The following is a 17498-nucleotide window of genomic DNA, read 5'->3' as shown; positions in this document are numbered from 1 at the left end:
TGTCACACACACCGATTCAGCGATGTCTGCGGGGAGTCCAGCGACGAAATAAAGTTCTGGACTTTCTTCCCCGACCAGCGACAGCACAGCAGGGGCCTGATCGCTGCTGCCTGTCACACTGGACGATATCGCTAGCGAGGACGCTGCAACGTCACGGATCGCTAGCGATATCGTCTAGTGTGACGGTACCTTAATAAGGTGCACTAATCAGTTTATAGATGCTTTGTTTCCATTGTTTGCTTTTTGATAACAGATGTTTATTGGTAATTGCTTACATTTATTAGTCATCGTTTAGTGCTTTAAAATGTTTTCCATTTCTCTTGTATGATGACATGTGAATTTACATTGACTATCACTCATTCAATTTGCCAAGTAAATTATTTAGAAGTGTCTATCTACCCGTGTGATTTTTCTGAGTAAAAAAAACATTTAAAAATTTTTTCCCCACATTCTGAAAATAAAAATTACTTCTCCCCTGCGTGACTTCTCCAGTGTGTAACTAGATTTGATGTGTTTGTAAAACATTTCTCATATTCTGATCAGAAAAATGGCTACTCCCATGTTTGATTTCTCAGATGTCTAATAAGGTTTTTCTGTTGAAAACATTTTCCACATACTGAACATGAAATGGTTGCTCCCCTGTGTGAATTGTCTTATGATTAGCAAGATCAGATTTTGAAGACCAGCATTTCCCACATTCTAAACATTCTCCTCTTTGTGAATTTTCAAATGTGTATCAAGATTTGTTTTCCGTTTATAACATTTTCCACATTCTGAACATACAAATGGTTTCTCCCCTGTATGACATCTGTGATGTCTAACAAGGTGTGATTTATCTCTAAAACATTTCCCACATTCTAAACATGAAAACGGCTTCTCCCCAGTGTGACATCTGTGATGTTTAAGAAGTTGTGATTTCCCTGTAAAACATTTCCCACATTCTAAACATGAAAATGGCTTCTCTCCTGTGTGGTATCTTTGATGTATAACAAGATCTGATTTCACTGTAAAACATTTCCCACATTCTGAACATGAAAATGGCTTCTCCCCCTTGTGAATTCTCTGGTGTATAGCAAAACATGAATTTTGTGTAAAACATTTCCCACATTCTGAACATGAAAATGGCTTCTCCCCTGTGTGAATTCTCTGATGTTTAGTTAGAACAGATTTTGTTATGCAACATTTCCCACATTCTGAGCATGAAAATGGCTTTTCCCCTGTGTGAATTTTCTTATGCTGAGCAAGAGATGATTGGTCTGAAAAACTTTTAAAACACTCTGAGCATGAAAATGGCTTCTCTCCTGTGTGAATTCTCTGATGTTTAGTAAGGTCAAATTTTGTTATACAACATTTACCACATTCTGAACATGAAAATATCTTCTCCCCTGAGTGAATTTTCTGATGCTGAGCAAGAGATGATTTGTTTGAAAAACTTTTTAAACATTCTGAGCATGAAAATGTCTTCTCTCCTGTGTGAATTTTCTGATGCTGAACAAGAGATGATTTGTTTGAAAAACTTTTTTCACATTCTGAGCATGAAAATGGCTTCTCACCTGTGTGAATTTTCAGATGTGTAGCAAGTGTTGTCTTCCGAAGAAAACATTTACCACATTCTGAACATGAAAATGGCTTCTCAACAGTGTGAATTTTCTTATGCTGAGCAAGAGATGATTTGTCCGAAAAATTTTTAGCACATGCTGAGCATGAAAATGGTTTCTCCCCTGTATGAATATTCAGATGTGTAGCAAGTGTTGTCTTCCGAAGAAAACATTTACCACATTCTGAACATGAAAATGGCTTCTCCCCTGTGTGAATTTTCTGATGCTGAGCAAGACATGATTTGTCAGAAAAATTTTTTTCACATTCTGAGCATGAAAATGGCTTCTCCCCTGTGTGAATTCTCTGATGTTTAGTAAGATCAGATTTTGATATACAACATTTCCCACATTCCAAACATGAAAATGCCTTCTTTCTTGTATATGCTCTTGGATGTTCACCATCCCTTTTGTTATATTTCTTTTTCTTAAGAAGGAGTAGAGGTATGTCTGGTGTAATGGGACACTCTTCAAAAGTATCAGGTGTGATATTAGGATCATTTGCATTGAAATCTGAAAATATCTGGTATTTCTCTGAGATCATGTTACAGTTATCTGTAAAAAAAAAAAAAATATTTATTTTTCAATAGACATTGAATCATTGCCAAAAATTGATCTTGGGTTGCTCCTGAACTGCTTCCTGTCTCATCCCATGCTTATACGTCCATCTGCCTCACTTGCCTGCATGACCTAGATTATTTCTTAACTTCATAAACTGTAAAATGCCAATCAGTGACTAATTCCCGTTTCCTAGGGAGTCCCTGCATGCCTCACTACCATGGATTCCCAGGATCCACTGCTTGTTTCTGCCATCATCGGTTTTCCACAGTTTGCACAACCTTGCCGGTATGCATAATCATAACAGAATAACTGACCAATAATTTGTTTTGGCACTCAATTAGTGCTTTTGCATGTGTGTGTTACCCTTATCAAACAAGGTACCTTGGGTTGATTAATAAACAAACTGGGCCATTGCGAGTGCTGTTTTATTAAACCCCCTAGGAGTACTAATCCAGTTATGATGTAGTACCTGACAGGTCACATTATGTAGTACCCTTTTTATATTCCTCTTTAGGTGACACTATTTTTTGTACTTTGTTTTCTTTTTATATATACACATTAAAAGTTATGTTTTAATTACTGCTTATGCTATGTTCCCATTAATATGATTGGAGACAGCACTCTGTGAACAGCCATCTTCTTTAGCAGTGACTAGTGATGAGCGAGTATACTCGTTGCTCGGGTTTTCCCGAGCACGCTCGGGTGGTCTCCGAGTATTTGTTAGTGCTCGGAAATTTAATTTTTGTTGCCGCAGCTGCATGATGTATGACTGCTAGGCTGCCTGAATACATGTGAGGAATGCCTGTTAGGGAATTCCCACATGTATTCAAGCTGTCTAGCAGCCATAAATCATGCAGCTGAGGCGACGAAAACTAAATCTTCGAGCGCTAACCAGTACTCGGAGATCACCCTAGCGTGCTCTGGAAAACTTGAGCAACGAGTATACTCAATCATCACTAGCAATAACCTTTTGTGGCTTACCCTCCTTGTGGAGGGTGTCAATTACTGCCTTCTGGATATCTGTCAAGTCCGCAGTCTTACCCATGATTGTGGAGCCTACTGAAACAGACTAAGGGACCTTTTTAAGCGCTTAGGAAGCCTTTGCAGGTGATTTTTGTTAATTATTCTAATTTACTGAGATAATGACTTTTGGGTTTTCATTGGCTGTAAGCCATAATCATCAACATTAACAGAAATAAACACTTGAAATAGATCACTCTGTTTGTAGTGACTCTATATAATATAGGAGTTTCACTTTTTGTATAGAATAACTGAAATAAATTAACTTTTTGATGATATTCTAATTTTGTGAGAAGCGCTTGTATATCTATGGGGAGGATTTAATTTAATTTAATTGTTTGTAATCTTGGGGCTATATGGTGCTTAATAAAATATAATTGATTTTGTACTCTTAGGTGTGCACCTTTTTCTGTATTGATTTTCTCTCTTGATAGTATTGAAAGGGTTAACAAGACCTCACGAGGAGGTAAATGGAAAAGATACCTTCTAAGAAAGGAGAAAAAATGAATACTAGATCTTGAGGCTTGAAGATACGGATCTCATGTAAATCTGTCAACATCTTATAATAATAAAAATATATTGTATATATTTCTTTTCTATGTTGTTAAGGTCTATTTTCTACTGTTGGATTAAGTGAATATTCCTGTACCATGTAATCACCAGTGATTAATACTCTGATAATGGGTACTGTTCCCCAAGCTATGAATAAGGACTGTGAACAAGCATGAAACGCGTCGGCGGGGATGTGGCCATAAGTGTATGTGTTTTTTGTTAGCAAATGCCTGTACAGAAGGAATAGTTTTAACTAGGGAATAAAAGTGAAATGTTAACCTTTCTATGTGATGCTGGATTATCACTGTACAAGTCCTGGTTCTACATATTCTCTGAATCCTTATCTTGAGGTCATAGACGTCCATCGTATAAGGGGTTATTTACCTCTTCTGTAAAGTCACCGCATCAAGTCCATGGTTGGACTAATGCACAACACATGCCCTAAGCACATTGATGCTAAGTCCATGACCCTCGAGGGTTTATATCTTATGAGAAATAATTATTATTAATACTCCCCTTCCCCTGATGGCCAAGTGCTCCACCAGTCTCCATGCCTCCTCTTTAGGATGAACTCGTGAGCGATTTAGCCAATCACTATCAGCAGCTGAGACTAATCCTTTCCTGCTGTGGATGGAGTAAAGGCCCCGTCACACATAGCGAGATCGCTAGCGTGATCGCTGCTGAGTCACAAGTTTTGTGACGCAACAGCGATCTCAGTAGCGATCTCGCTATGTGTGACACGTAGCAGCGATCAGGCCCCTGCTGTGAGATCGCTGGTCGTGTCGGAATGGCCTGGGCCATTTTTTGATCGTTGAGGTCCCGCTGACATCGCTGAATCGGCGTGTGTGACGCCGATTCAGCGATGTCTTTGCTGGTAACCAGGGTAAACATCGGGTTACTAAGCGCAGGGCCGCGCTTAGTAACCCGATGTTTACCCTGGTTACCATCGTTAAAGTAAAAAAAACAAACGCTACATACTTACCTACCGCTGTCTGTCCCCGGCGCTCTGCTTCTCTGCTCTGGCTGTGAGCGGCGGGCAGCCGGAAAGCAGAGCGGTGACGTCACCGCTCTGCTTTCCGGCCGCTGTGCTCACAGCCAGAGCAGAGAAGCCCAGCGCCGGGGACAGACAGCGGTAGGTAAGTATGTAGCGTTTGGTTTTTTTACTTTAACGATGGTAACCAGGGTAAACATCGGGTTAGTAAGCGCGGCCCTGCGCTTAGTAACCCGATGTTTACCCTGGTTACCCGGGGACTTCGGCATCGTTGAAGACAGTTTCAACGATGCCGAAGTCTTTCCCCTGATCGTTGGTCGCTGGAGAGAGCTGTCTGTGTGACAGCTCTCCAGCGACCAAACAGCGACGCTGCAGCGATCCGGATCGTTGTTGGTATCGCTGCAGCGTCGCTAAGTGTGACGGTACCTTTAGGCTGGAGAAATCACTTGACCAAACGGTCAGAGCAGATTGTACAGAGATCGGCCCTATATTATTCTTAGTGGGAAAACTGTATAAGGCTGGTTTCACATTTGCGTTTTTTGCCGCTGCGTTTTAACGCAAAAAAAGCATGCATTTTTTTCCCCTATATTTAACATTAAAAACGCATGCTTTTTTTGTGTATACGTTTTGCCGCGTTTGACGACGCATGCGTCGTTTCTATGCTTGCGTTTTGTTGCGGAAATGCAGCATGTAATAATTTCTAGAGGCTTTTTTTGCCGCAAAAAAATGTATTGCTGTCTATGTAAACGCATGCGTTTTTTAGCACATGCGTTTTGATGCGTTTTTTAATGCATGCGTTTCCATAGAGAAAAACAAGTCTACACACTGATAAGCCACCCCCCACTATCAAGGTGATAAAGGGATCCAAACCCTAACCCTAACCATAGCCCTAACCCTAGCCCTAACCCTAACCCATCAAGGTGATAAATGGATCCAAACCCTAACCCTAACCCTAGGGATCCAAACCCTAACCCATCAAGGTGATAAAGGGATCCAAACCCTAACCCTAACCCATCAAGGCGATAAAGGGATGCAAACCCTAACCCTAGGGATCCAAACCCTAACCCATCAAGGTGATAAAGGGCTCCAAACCCTAACCCTAACCCTAGGGATCCAAACCCTAACCCATCAAGGTGATAAAGGGATCCAAACCCTAACCCTAACCCATCAAGGCGATAAAGGGATGCAAACCCTAACCCTAGGGATCCAAACCCTAACCCATCAAGGTGATAAAGGGCTCCAAACCCTAACCCTAACCCATCAAGGTGATAAAGGGATCCAAACTCTAACCCTAACCCATCAAGGTTATAAAGGGATCCAAACCCTAACCCTAACCCTAGGGATCCAAACCCTAACCCATCAAGAAGATAAAGGGATCCAAACCCTAACCCTAACCCATCAAGGCGATAAAGGGATGCAAACCCTAACCCTAGGGATCCAAACCCTAACCCATCAAGGTGATAAAGGGCTCCAAACCCTAACCCTAACCCATCAAGGTGATAAAGGGATCCAAACCCTAACCCTAACCTTAACCCTAGGGATCCAAACCATAACCCTAACCCTAGGGATCCAAACCCTAACCCTAGCCATTTCTATTTCTAGTGGGTTTTCTAGTTGATTTTTATGATTAGCAGCTGTCACACAAAAGACGCTTTTTATTCCAAAAAATATTTTTTGCGTTACCACATTTTGATAGCTACAATTTTTCCATATTTTGGTCCACAGAGTCATGTCACACGCCCTCTGTAGTCCCATTGGCGGTGTCTGGATCTTGATTTTTCTCTTGTGAAATTTCTCATCATGGTTTTAAAAAACGCTAACGCGGTAAAAAACACATGTAAACGCGTAAAAACGCCGCGTTTTTTTACCGCATAAGAAAACACATGCGTCTAAAAAACGCAGCGTTTGAAAGCGTTTACATGCATTTTTTTCACCACCTGCGGATACGTTTTTAACGCTGCGTTTTTTAACGCAAATGTGAAACTAGCCTTACATTAGTTTTGGCCTGGGAAATGTTGCAGCTGAAATGCTTTAATAGAAAAAGCACCAAATCCTTCGTTCAGTAAAAATGCACATCATAAAGTTTTGAGAGAACAAGCCCTAAAAATGAAAACTAAAATTCTACAGGAAGGATAATCTGTAATTTCTCTGCATTTAGTGGTTACTACTCACCTTTGCAATTATCTGTAGGAATCTCCTCTTTACACCGCTCATCTCCCCTCACATAGGTCTCTTTAGTATTAATACGGGTCAGATGTTCACCCTGAAAAAAATATTGTAAAAGTCACAGACAGATGGAGAAGTCACATCTATGATCAGCTCTAATCCTGCCATCTCCACCGTTCTCATTACACAAGTATAAAACATATAATACTGGTGGATAAAACAAGACTGAACACAAGACCTTCACAGCCATCTACACATCATAGGAGAGATCTCATGACACCTTCTCTCCATCTACCTGATGAACTTCAGGAACATTGGGATCTTCTTCTTTACAGTCCTGTGGAAGAAGAGGACGGGGACATCTCTCTGGTGTTGTCCTCTTACTGGATACAACTGGAGGAAACACATACAGGGACTGAATTCATTCTTTACATCCAGATAATTATAGGCTGAGTGTATTTAGTCCTATTACCTGGTGATGTGAGGAGCTGGGGAACCAACATCGCGACATCCTTGTACAGATCTTTGTGTCCTTCTAAATACTCCCACTCCTCCATGGAGAAATAGATGGTGACATCCTGACACCTAATATGAACCTGACACATACAATGATATCGTCATTCCCCCAATCCCTTCTTAGTGTTACTGTATAATGTCCCAGCCCATTCCTATCAGTGTCACCTCTCCAGTCAGCAGCTCAGTCATCTTGTAGGTGAGTTCTAGGATCTTTTGATCATTGACTCCCACATGTTTCAGGTAGTAGGGTAGAGGCCCCATGATTGGCCTGTGGGGTCTTCCCCATCCTTCAGACTCCGGGGCATGACAGCGCTCACTAGAGGTCTTCTTCACTACTGTGTAATCCTGGTTATGGAGAGACACAGTAATAAATCTCACTACAGACATTTCCAGAGTCCTCACCTCTCCAGTTCTGTCCATCTGTTATTCCCATAGATATGAATGATGTAATGTGACGTCATCAGAATCTCTCACCTCTCCAGTAAGCCGGAAGAGGATATCTAGGGTGAGGTGTAATATCCTCTCCGCCATATTGTCACTGTCCCTATCCATCCTTGTAGGGTCAATCAGGAAAATTCTCTTATATAGAAGATGTCCATTGAGAGGATCCAATATTGTTGGGACCTGAATGGGAAGAAGATGACGATGTAACATCATGAAAAAAATCTATTCATTATGTTAAGAAATCTTCACATCACATGTTCATGGTGGCAGCATCTACCTGATGATCCAGAGGAACATTGGGATTTTCTTGTTTACAGTCCTGTGGGAGAAGAGGACGGGGACATCTCTCTGGTGTTGTCCATTTACTGGATACAACTGGAGTAAACACATACAGGGACTGAATCCATTCTTTACATACAGATAATTATAGGCTGTGTTTATTTTTTCCTGACAATTACCTGGTGATGTGAGGGGCTGGGGAACCTCCATCATGACGTCCTTGTACAGATCTTTGTGTCCTTCTAAATACTCCCACTCCTCCATGGAGAAATAGACGGTGACATCCTGACACCTTATAGGAACCTGACACATACAATGATACCGTCATCCCCCGATCCCTTCATAGCGCTACTGTATAATGTCCCAGCATTCCCAGCAGTGTCACCTGTCCAGTCAGCAGCTCAATCATGTTGTAGGCGAGTTCCAGGATCTTCTGGTCATTGATGTCCTCATGTACCAGGGAGTGAGTTGGGGACCCCATGATTGGGCTCAGGGTTCTTCCCCATCCCTCAGACACAGTGACCTGACAGCAATCAATATAAGTCTTCTTCACTACTGTGTAATCCTGGTTATGGAGAGACACATTGGAAATGTCTGTAGTGAGATTTATTAAGAGTCCTCACCTCTCCAGTTCTGTCCATCTGTTATTTCCATAGATAAGAATGATGTAATGTGATGTAATCAGAATCCCTCACCTCTCCAGTAAGCCGGAAGAGGATCTTTAGGGTGAGATGTAATATCCTCTCTATCATCTTATCCCTGCTCCTATACATCAGGAAGTGTATCTTATATAGGAGGATCCAATATTGTAGAGACCTGAATGAGAAGATGAGTTGATGTAACATCATAAAGAATCTATTCCATATGTTATGAAGAAATCTTCTCCATGTCTCATCTTCATGGTGGCAGCATGTCAGACACATGATCTCCATAAACCATCATGTAACAGAACAGTTACATCTCAGACGCCTGAGTGATGGAGTGGAAATATGTCATAAAGATGGAGCGCGGCCTGAACTCAATGTGTTTTGTGTCCTTTCCCCAGAATCTGCCATCTACACGGATAATTGTACAGATTACTAATACAGGAGACGTTCTGGTCACAGGGACTCTGGAAATACAAAGTGCAATGACACTGGGAGGGTCCCGGGGAGCGGCCATGAGGGGGATTTACAGGAGTCATAAATTATAACTGCTGCAATTATAAATGTCACCTGAAGAAACCGCGATAGAAACAAGTCCGGTATATAGAACCGCGGAGAGGCTTCTACAGGGGACGTGTGCGCTTCTCTCTATTCATTGTCTATGGGACGGAGGAGAAACGAGCGCGGCTCTAACTGGTGACAATGCAGGAAGACGATGAGAGAATCGCTGATGTTTTCTACCCTCAACATGACAGGTTCCCTTATATGAAGCCCAGAATGACAAATACAAATGTTCTAGCACCTGTGGCCAGTAATGGGGAATCTCCAGCACCTACCTCCACCTGCAGAGCCGCACACCACATATATGGCTGTTCTGTGCGCACAGGACCTGTGATGAGGTCACAGGAGGGGAGGAGTCATGGGTCACATGATCAGGGGCCTCAGTATATATAGGACTGTGCTGGTTGTCCTGATGCTGGAGGAGCGGAGTCCAGGCAGCGCACACAGGGAGCTCCAGGGGGCACGTTCCCGTACAGCCGACCACTTGCTCAGGAGACTTCAGAGCATTTACAGAGAGATGAACCAGCGCTCCATAATCACCAGGATTTGCCTCAAAACTTCTTTATTGTGAGATTTTTCTTCAGACCCTCATTCATGAATATTCTTTCTTGTGGTCACAATGTTTCAGCTCACTGACCCTTCCTCAGGCTTAAGGCTAAGTGCACACGTTGCAGAATTGCAGCGGAAATTTCCACGGCAATTCCGCAACTCCCGCCATGGGTATATCGCATGCGGAATTAGCATGCGTATTCCCGCTAAGCACTAGCGTTTTCCAAGCGATCTGTAGCATCGCTTGGAAAACTGACAGGTTGGTCACACTTGCCAAACATAGTGTTTGACAAGTGTGACCAACTTTTTACTATTGATGCTGCCTATGCAGCATCAATGGTAAAAAGATCTGTTAAAAAAAAATTTAAAAAATGGTTATTCTCACCTTCCGACGGCCCCCGATCTCCTCAGGGGTGCACACGGCAGCTTCCGTTCCCCTGGATGCAGTGTGCGAAGGACCTGGGATGACGTCGCGGTCACGTGACCGCAACGTCATTGCAGGTCCTTCGCACACAGCATCCCGGGGAACGGAAGGTGCCGCGAGCACCGCTGAGAGGTGGGAAGACTCCAGGGGCCATCAGAAGGTGAGTATATCCCTATTTTTTATTTTAATTCCTTTTTTTTAACAATTATATGGTGCCCAGTCCGTGTAGGAGAGTCTCCTCTCCTCCACCCTGGGTACCATCCGCACATGATCCGCTTACTCCCCACATGGTGGGCATAGCCCCATGCGGGAAGTAAGCGGATCAATGCATTCCTATGTGTGCGGAATTTCTGCGATTCCGCAAATTAATGAACATGCTACCTTTCTTTCCGGAATGTTTTTCTGCTCAGGAAAAAAACGCAGCATGTGCATACAAAATGCGGATTGCATTCTATTAATAGGATGCTTAATGTGAGCGTTTTTTTGCGGTTTTATCGTGTTTTTATAGCGAAAAATAACGCGAAAAATATGGAACATGTGCACACAGCCTAAAACATTTCCCGGATCCGTACATTCCAAGAAACTGCAAAAATGTTTATGCATGCCCTTATCATCTCCTGCCTCCACTATTGCAACCTTCTACTCTCTGGTCTCCCCTCTAGCACTCTTGCACCACTCCAAACTATCCTAAACTCTGCTGCCTGAGTAATCCAACTGTCTCTCCATTATTTCCCAGCCTCTTCTCTCTTCCAGGCCCTTCACTGCCTTCCTGTTGCCCAGAGGCTACAGTTCAAATGCCTAACTATGACATACAAAGCCTTCCACAACCAGTCTCTTCAATACATCTGTGACATGCTCTCCCAATGTCTGACTGGGTCATGGCTTCCTCTACACTAACCCAGTGTGCTGTCAGCGAGATGTACCATCACTGCCCACAAGCACTTGTTCACGTGTCCGTGGTTAGGTGCAATTTCCCAGTAACAGCATTGTGGAGGGCCCGGGTACTGTTGTGGGACACATGCTTGTGTAATGCGGGGACAGCACACTGGGAGAAATAGTGGCGACTGGGTACCGAGTACCTTGTGATGGTCACTGCCATCAGCTTGTGGAAAGCTTCCGTCTCCCACGAGCCTAAAATGCAACATTTTGAGCGTAAGCAAACGAGAAACGTGTGAATTTAGTACTGTGGTCTGTGTGGCGTTGGCTGCGTATTTCTGCTTGCGCTCCAGGGACTGGGGTATGGACAACTGAATGCTGCACTGGGACGTGGACGTGCTTCTTGATGGTGCTAGTTGAGTTTGTGTGCAACTACAGATGCAGGGCAGGAGGCATCTTTGCATGCACCACGGACAGGGGATTGACTTGCATGCACAACAGTGGAAGAAGCAGTGTTATCACCCGCAGACACTGTTCATGGAGCCTGTTGTTCGGCCAATAAACTTGGGTGCTTTCCTGCCATGTGCCTGATCATGCTGGTGGTGGTTAGGCTGGTAGTTTTGCTACCCCTGCTGATGCGAACATGGCAAAGGGTGCAAATGGCCTTTTTGGAGTTATCGGCAAAGTCTTTTAAAAACAGCAAGACTGTTACAGGGACATTCAGTGTCTTCACCTCCTCACCTCGACCCCTGTCTTTGGGTGTTTCCCAAGTCTAAGTTCTAGGACCCCCTACTCTTCTCCATCTACACCTTTGGCCTGGAACTGCTCATGCAATGGCACGGTTTGTATCAGTACGCCGATGACACAAAGATCTACCTATCTGTACCTATCACCTCCTTACTGACCCAAATCACACATCTTCCCGCTATTTCATCCCTCTTTTCTGCTCACTTTCAAAAAGTGGACATGAACAAAACGGAATACATCATCTTTCAACCATCTCATGCCGAGTACAGATGAGAGCTGTGTATGCATCATTCGGTACCACTTTAGTAAGAGGGAAAGTTTGCCCAAAAGAAAATGATTTTCCAGACATTCATAGCCTTTTGTGGCACATTGTTTGCAGCTGTGATCTTCGTCTTCTTGGTGTTAGATGTGGTAAAGTTCAAAATCGTCATCAATACCATCATCATCCATATCTTGTAAAAAAGAAATCTGGTGTTTCCAAGGGTCGTGATTATCTATGTTTAGTGGCATTTCTTTAACAGTGTTCCTTACACTAGAACAAATAATTGTTGGATGTGACATTTGGATATTATTGGTAATATGTATGGGTAAAGAAGAACCTTGTGCCACGGGTATTATGCTACTTAATGATGGTGCACTCCTCTTTAACCTTAGTTTTTCACAAGCATCCATCAGTTTATTTTATTTTTTCTCCAACACTGATCTGCTTTCTCTAAGGCTAGGGTCACATTGCGTTAAGGCAGTCCGTTTAGCGCATAGCGCTACGGACTGCGCTAACGCAATGTCCCAAAAGGGATCGCGTTAGCCGATCCCGCTAGCGCAGATCCCCGATCTGCGCTAGCGAGGAATGGACCGTGAACGCTGCAAGCAGTGTTCGTGGTCCGTCACTCAAATGACGGCACATCGCTTGCGCACGCCCAACGTGGGCGTGCTGTTGTGAATTCTGTGGCAGAGCTCCCTCCTGTGGTCACAAGTGGTACTTCGGCTGATTCTCTCTGTGAGCTTCCGTTGGTGGAGGAAAGTGGTACTGCGGCTTCTGAGTTTCCTTCCTCAGGTGATGTGGTGAAGTCGTTAGGTGCTGCTCTATTTAACTCCACCTAGTGCTTTGATCCTGGCCTCCAGTCAATGTTCTAGTATTGGACCTGTTTCCTCCTGGATCGTTCCTGTGGCCTGCTGCTCTGCATAGCTAAGTTCTGTTTTGCTATTTTGTTTGCTGTTTTTTCTGTCCAGCTTGTCTATTTGTTTTTTCCTGCTTGCTGGAAGCTCTGGGACGCAGAGGGTGTACCTCCGTGCCGTTAGTTCGGTACGGAGGGTCTTTTTGCCCCCTTTGCGTGGTTTTTGTAGGGTTTTGTGTTGACCGCAAAGTTACCTTTCCTATCCTCGCTCTGTTCAGTAAGTCGGGCCTCACTTTGCTAAATCTATTTCATCTCTACGTTTGTCTTTTCATCTTACTCACAGTCATTATATGTGGGGGCTGCCTTTTCCTTTGGGGTATTTCTCTGAGGCAAGGTAGGCTTATTTTCTATCTTCAGGCTAGCTAGTTTCTCAGGCTGTGCCGAGTTGCATAGGGAGCGTTAGGCGCAATCCACAGCTGCCTCTAGTGTTGTTGGAGAGGATTAGGGATTGCGGTCAGCAGAGTTCCCACGTCTCAGAGCTCGTTCTATGTTTTTGGGTTATTGTCAGGTCACTGTATGTGCTCTGACCTCTATGTCCATTGTGGTACTGAATTATCTTATCATAACAGTACTGGAGGCCGAAAGTACTAATGATTCTCAATAGAGGGAAAAAAGAAGTTCTGAGACCATTTTTTTTTCTCTGCACTGTGTTTTGCCTTTTTTTCCCCCTAGACATTTGGGTGGTTCAGGACACAGGTGTAGCGATGGACATTAAAGGTCTGTCTTCATGTGTGGATCAGCTCACGGCAAGAGTACAAAATATTCAAGACTTTGTGGTTCAGAATTCTATGTTAGAACCGAGAATTCCTATTCCTGATTTGTTTTTTGGAGATAGAACTAAATTTCTGAGTTTCAAAAATAATTGTAAACTATTTCTGGCTTTGAAACCTCGCTCCTCTGGTGACCCAGTTCAACAAGTTAGGATCATTATTTCTTTTTTACGTGGCGACCCTCAGGACTGGGCATTTTCTCTTGCGTCAGGAGATCCTGCATTAAGTAATATCGATGCGTTTTTCCTGGCGCTCGGATTGCTGTACTATGAACCTAATTCAGTGGATCAAGAAGAGAAAAATTTGCTGGCTCTGTGTCAGGGTCAGGATGAGATAGAGGTATATTGTCAGAAATTTAGAAAGTGGTCCGTACTCACTCAATGGAATGAAGGTGCGCTTGCAGCTATTTTCAGAAAAGGTCTCTCTGAAGCCCTTAAGGATGTCATGGTGGGATTTCCTATGCCTGCTGGTCTGAATGAGTCTATGTCTTTGGCCATTCAGATCGGTCGACGCTTGCGTGAGCGTAAATCTGTGCACCATTTGGCGGTATTACCTGAGCTTAAACCTGAGCCTATGCAGTGCGATAGGACTTTGACCAGAGTTGAACGGCAAGAACACAGACGTCTGAATGGGCTGTGTTTCTACTGTGGTGATTCCACTCATGCTATCTCTGATTGTCCTAAGCGCACTAAGCGGTTCGCTAGGTCTGCCACCATTGGTACGGTACAGTAAAAATTTCTTCTGTCCGTTACCTTGATCTGCTCTTTGTCATCATATTCTGTCATGGCATTTGTGGATTCAGGCGCTGCCCTGAATTTGATGGACTTGGAGTATGCTAGGCGTTGTGGATTTTTCTTGGAGCCCTTACAGTGTCCTATTCCATTGAGAGGAATTGATGCTACGCCTTTGGCCAAGAATAAGCCTCAGTACTGGACCCAGCTGACCATGTGCATGGCTCCTGCACATCAGGAGGTTATTCGCTTTCTGGTGTTGCATAATCTGCATGATGTGGTCGTGTTGTGGTTGCCATGGCTACAAGTCCATAATCCAGTATTAGATTGGAAATCCATGTCTGTGTCCAGCTGGGGTTGTCAGGGGGTACATGGTGATGTCCCATTTCTGACTATTTCGTCATCCACCCCTTCTGAGGTTCCAGAGTTCTTGTCAGATTACCGGGATGTATTTGATGAGCCCAAGTCCGATACCCTACCTCCGCATAGGGATTGTGATTGTGCTATCGATTTGATTCCTGGTAGTAAATTCCCAAAAGGTCGACTGTTTAATTTATCTGTGCCTGAGCACGCCGCTATGCGGAGTTATGTGAAGGAGTCCTTGGAGAAGGGGCATATTCGCCCGTCATCATCGCCATTAGGAGCAGGGTTCTTTTTTGTAGCCAAGAAGGATGGTTCACTGAGACCTTGTATAGATTACCGCCTTCTAAATAAGATCACGGTTAAATTTCAGTACCCCTTGCCGTTGTTATCTGATTTGTTTGCTCGGATTAAGGGGGCTAGTTGGTTCACCAAGATAGATCTTCGTGGTGCGTATAATCTTGTGCGTATTAAGCAAGGCGATGAATGGAAAACTGCATTTAATACGCCCGAGGGCCATTTTGAGTATCTAGTAATGCCATTCGGACTTGCCAATGCTCCATCAGTGTTTCAGTCCTTTATGCATGACATCTTCCGAGAGTACCTGGATAAATTCCTGATTGTGTACTTGGATGACATTTTGATCTTCTCGGATGATTGGGAGTCTCATGTGAAGCAGGTCAGAACGGTGTTTCAGGTCCTGCGTGCTAATTCTTTGTTTGTGAAGGGATCAAAGTGTCTCTTTGGTGTTCAGAAGGTTTCATTTTTGGGGTTCATCTTTTCCCCTTCTACTATCGAGATGGACCCTGTTAAGGTCCAAGCCATCCATGATTGGACTCAGCCGACATCTCTGAAAAGTCTGCAAAAGTTCCTGGGCTTTGCTAATTTTTATCGTCGCTTCATCTGTAATTTTTCTAGTATTTCTAAACCATTGACCGATTTGACCAAGAAGGGTGCTGATGTGGTCAATTGGTCTTCTGCTGCTGTGGAAGCTTTTCAAGAGTTGAAGCGTCGTTTTTCTTCTGCCCCTGTGTTGTGTCAACCAGATGTTTCGCTTCCGTTCCAGGTCGAGGTTGATGCTTCTGAAATTGGAGCGGGGGCTGTTTTGTCGCAGAGAAGTTCTGATTGCTCGGTGATGAAACCATGCGCCTTCTTTTCCAGGAAGTTTTCGCCTGCTGAGCGAAATTATGATGTGGGCAATTGAGAGTTGCTGGCCATGAAGTGGGCATTCGAGGAGTGGCGTCATTGGCTTGAAGGAGCTAAGCATCGCGTGGTGGTCTTGACTGATCATAAGAACTTGACTTATCTCGAGTCTGCCAAGCGGTTGAATCCTAGACAGGCTCGTTGGTCGCTATTTTTTGCCCGTTTTGACTTTGTGATTTCGTACCTTCCGGGCTCTAAAAATGTGAAGGCGGATGCTCTGTCTAGGAGTTTTGTGCCCAACTCTCCGGGTTTATCTGAGCCGGCGGGTATCCTCAAAGAGGGAGTAATTGTGTCTGCCATCTCCCCTGATTTGCGGCGGGTGCTGCAAAAATTTCAGGCTAATAAACCTGATCGTTGCCCAGCGGAGAAACTGTTTGTCCCTGATAGGTGGACGAATAAAGTTATCTCTGAGGTTCATTGTTCGGTGTTGGCTGGTCATCCTGGAATCTTTGGTACCAGAGAGTTAGTGGCTAGATCCTTTTGGTGGCCATCTCTGTCGCGGGATGTGCGTACTTTTGTGCAGTCCTGTGGGATTTGTGCTCGGGCTAAGCCCTGCTGTTCTCGTGCCAGTGGGTTGCTTTTGCCCTTGCCGGTCCCGAAGAGGCCTTGGACACATATCTCTATGGATTTTATTTCAGATCTTCCCGTCTCTCAAAAGATGTCAGTCATTTGGGTGGTCTGTGATCGCTTCTCTAAGATGGTCCATTTGGTACCCTTGTCTAAGTTACCTTCCTCCTCTGATTTGGTGCCATTGTTCTTCCAGCATGTGGTTCGTTTACATGGCATTCCAGAGAATATCGTGTCTGACAGAGGTTCCCAGTTTGTTTCGAGGTTTTGGCGAGCCTTTTGTGGTAGGATGGGCATTGACTTGTCTTTTTCCTCGGCTTTCCATCCTCAGACTAATGGCCAGACCGAACGAACCAATCAGACCTTGGAAACATATCTGAGATGCTTTGTTTCTGCTGATCAGGATGACTGGGTGTCCTTTTTGCCTTTGGCTGAGTTCGCCCTTAATAATCGGGCCAGCTCGGCTACCTTGGTTTCGCCGTTTTTCTGCAACTCTGGGTTCCATCCTCGTTTCTCTTCAGGGCAGGTTGAGTCTTCGGACTGTCCTGGTGTGGATACTGTGGTGGACAGGTTGCAGCAGATTTGGACTCATGTAGTGGACAATTTGACCTTGTCCCAGGAGAAGGCTCAACGTTTCGCTAATCGCAGACGCTGTGTGGGTCCCCGACTTCGTGTTGGGGATTTGGTTTGGTTATCTTCTCGTCATATTCCTATGAAGGTTTCCTCTCCTAAGTTTAAACCTCGTTTCATTGGTCCGTATAGGATTT

The 17498-nt window shown here is 44.1% G+C and overlaps 1 protein-coding gene across 3 annotated transcripts in view; it reads right to left on the bottom strand.

Moving 5' to 3' along the window:
• Positions 1 to 244: 244 nt before the first annotated feature.
• Positions 245 to 17498, bottom strand: part of LOC138663939 (oocyte zinc finger protein XlCOF6-like) — a 112746-nt gene continuing 95492 nt past the window's right edge. Inside the window, exons 1-11 of one of the 3 annotated variants that reach the window (XM_069750311.1) lie at positions 9605 to 9655; positions 8820 to 8940; positions 8510 to 8689; positions 8304 to 8427; positions 8123 to 8220; positions 7876 to 8025; positions 7567 to 7746; positions 7358 to 7481; positions 7181 to 7278; positions 6892 to 6982; positions 245 to 2150 (exon numbers count right to left, since the gene is read on the bottom strand). In XM_069750311.1, the coding sequence (XP_069606412.1) occupies positions 700 to 2150; positions 6892 to 6982; positions 7181 to 7278; positions 7358 to 7481; positions 7567 to 7746; positions 7876 to 8025; positions 8123 to 8220; positions 8304 to 8427; positions 8510 to 8689; positions 8820 to 8897 (2574 nt within the window). In that variant the 5' untranslated portion in view covers positions 8898 to 8940; positions 9605 to 9655 and the 3' untranslated portion in view covers positions 245 to 699. Of the gene's footprint in view, positions 2151 to 6891; positions 6983 to 7180; positions 7279 to 7357; positions 7482 to 7566; positions 7747 to 7875; positions 8026 to 8122; positions 8221 to 8303; positions 8428 to 8509; positions 8941 to 9604; positions 9656 to 17498 lie in introns of those variants that run through there. The other 2 variants (XM_069750312.1, XM_069750313.1) reach the window with 2 other exon arrangements.

The sequence above is a fragment of the Ranitomeya imitator genome, chromosome 2, assembly GCF_032444005.1.
Source record: "Ranitomeya imitator isolate aRanImi1 chromosome 2, aRanImi1.pri, whole genome shotgun sequence".
NCBI classification, from domain to species: domain Eukaryota; kingdom Metazoa; phylum Chordata; class Amphibia; order Anura; family Dendrobatidae; genus Ranitomeya; species Ranitomeya imitator.
Note: the sequence above shows the minus strand (reverse complement) of the source record. Positions and strands in the feature narration are given on the sequence as shown.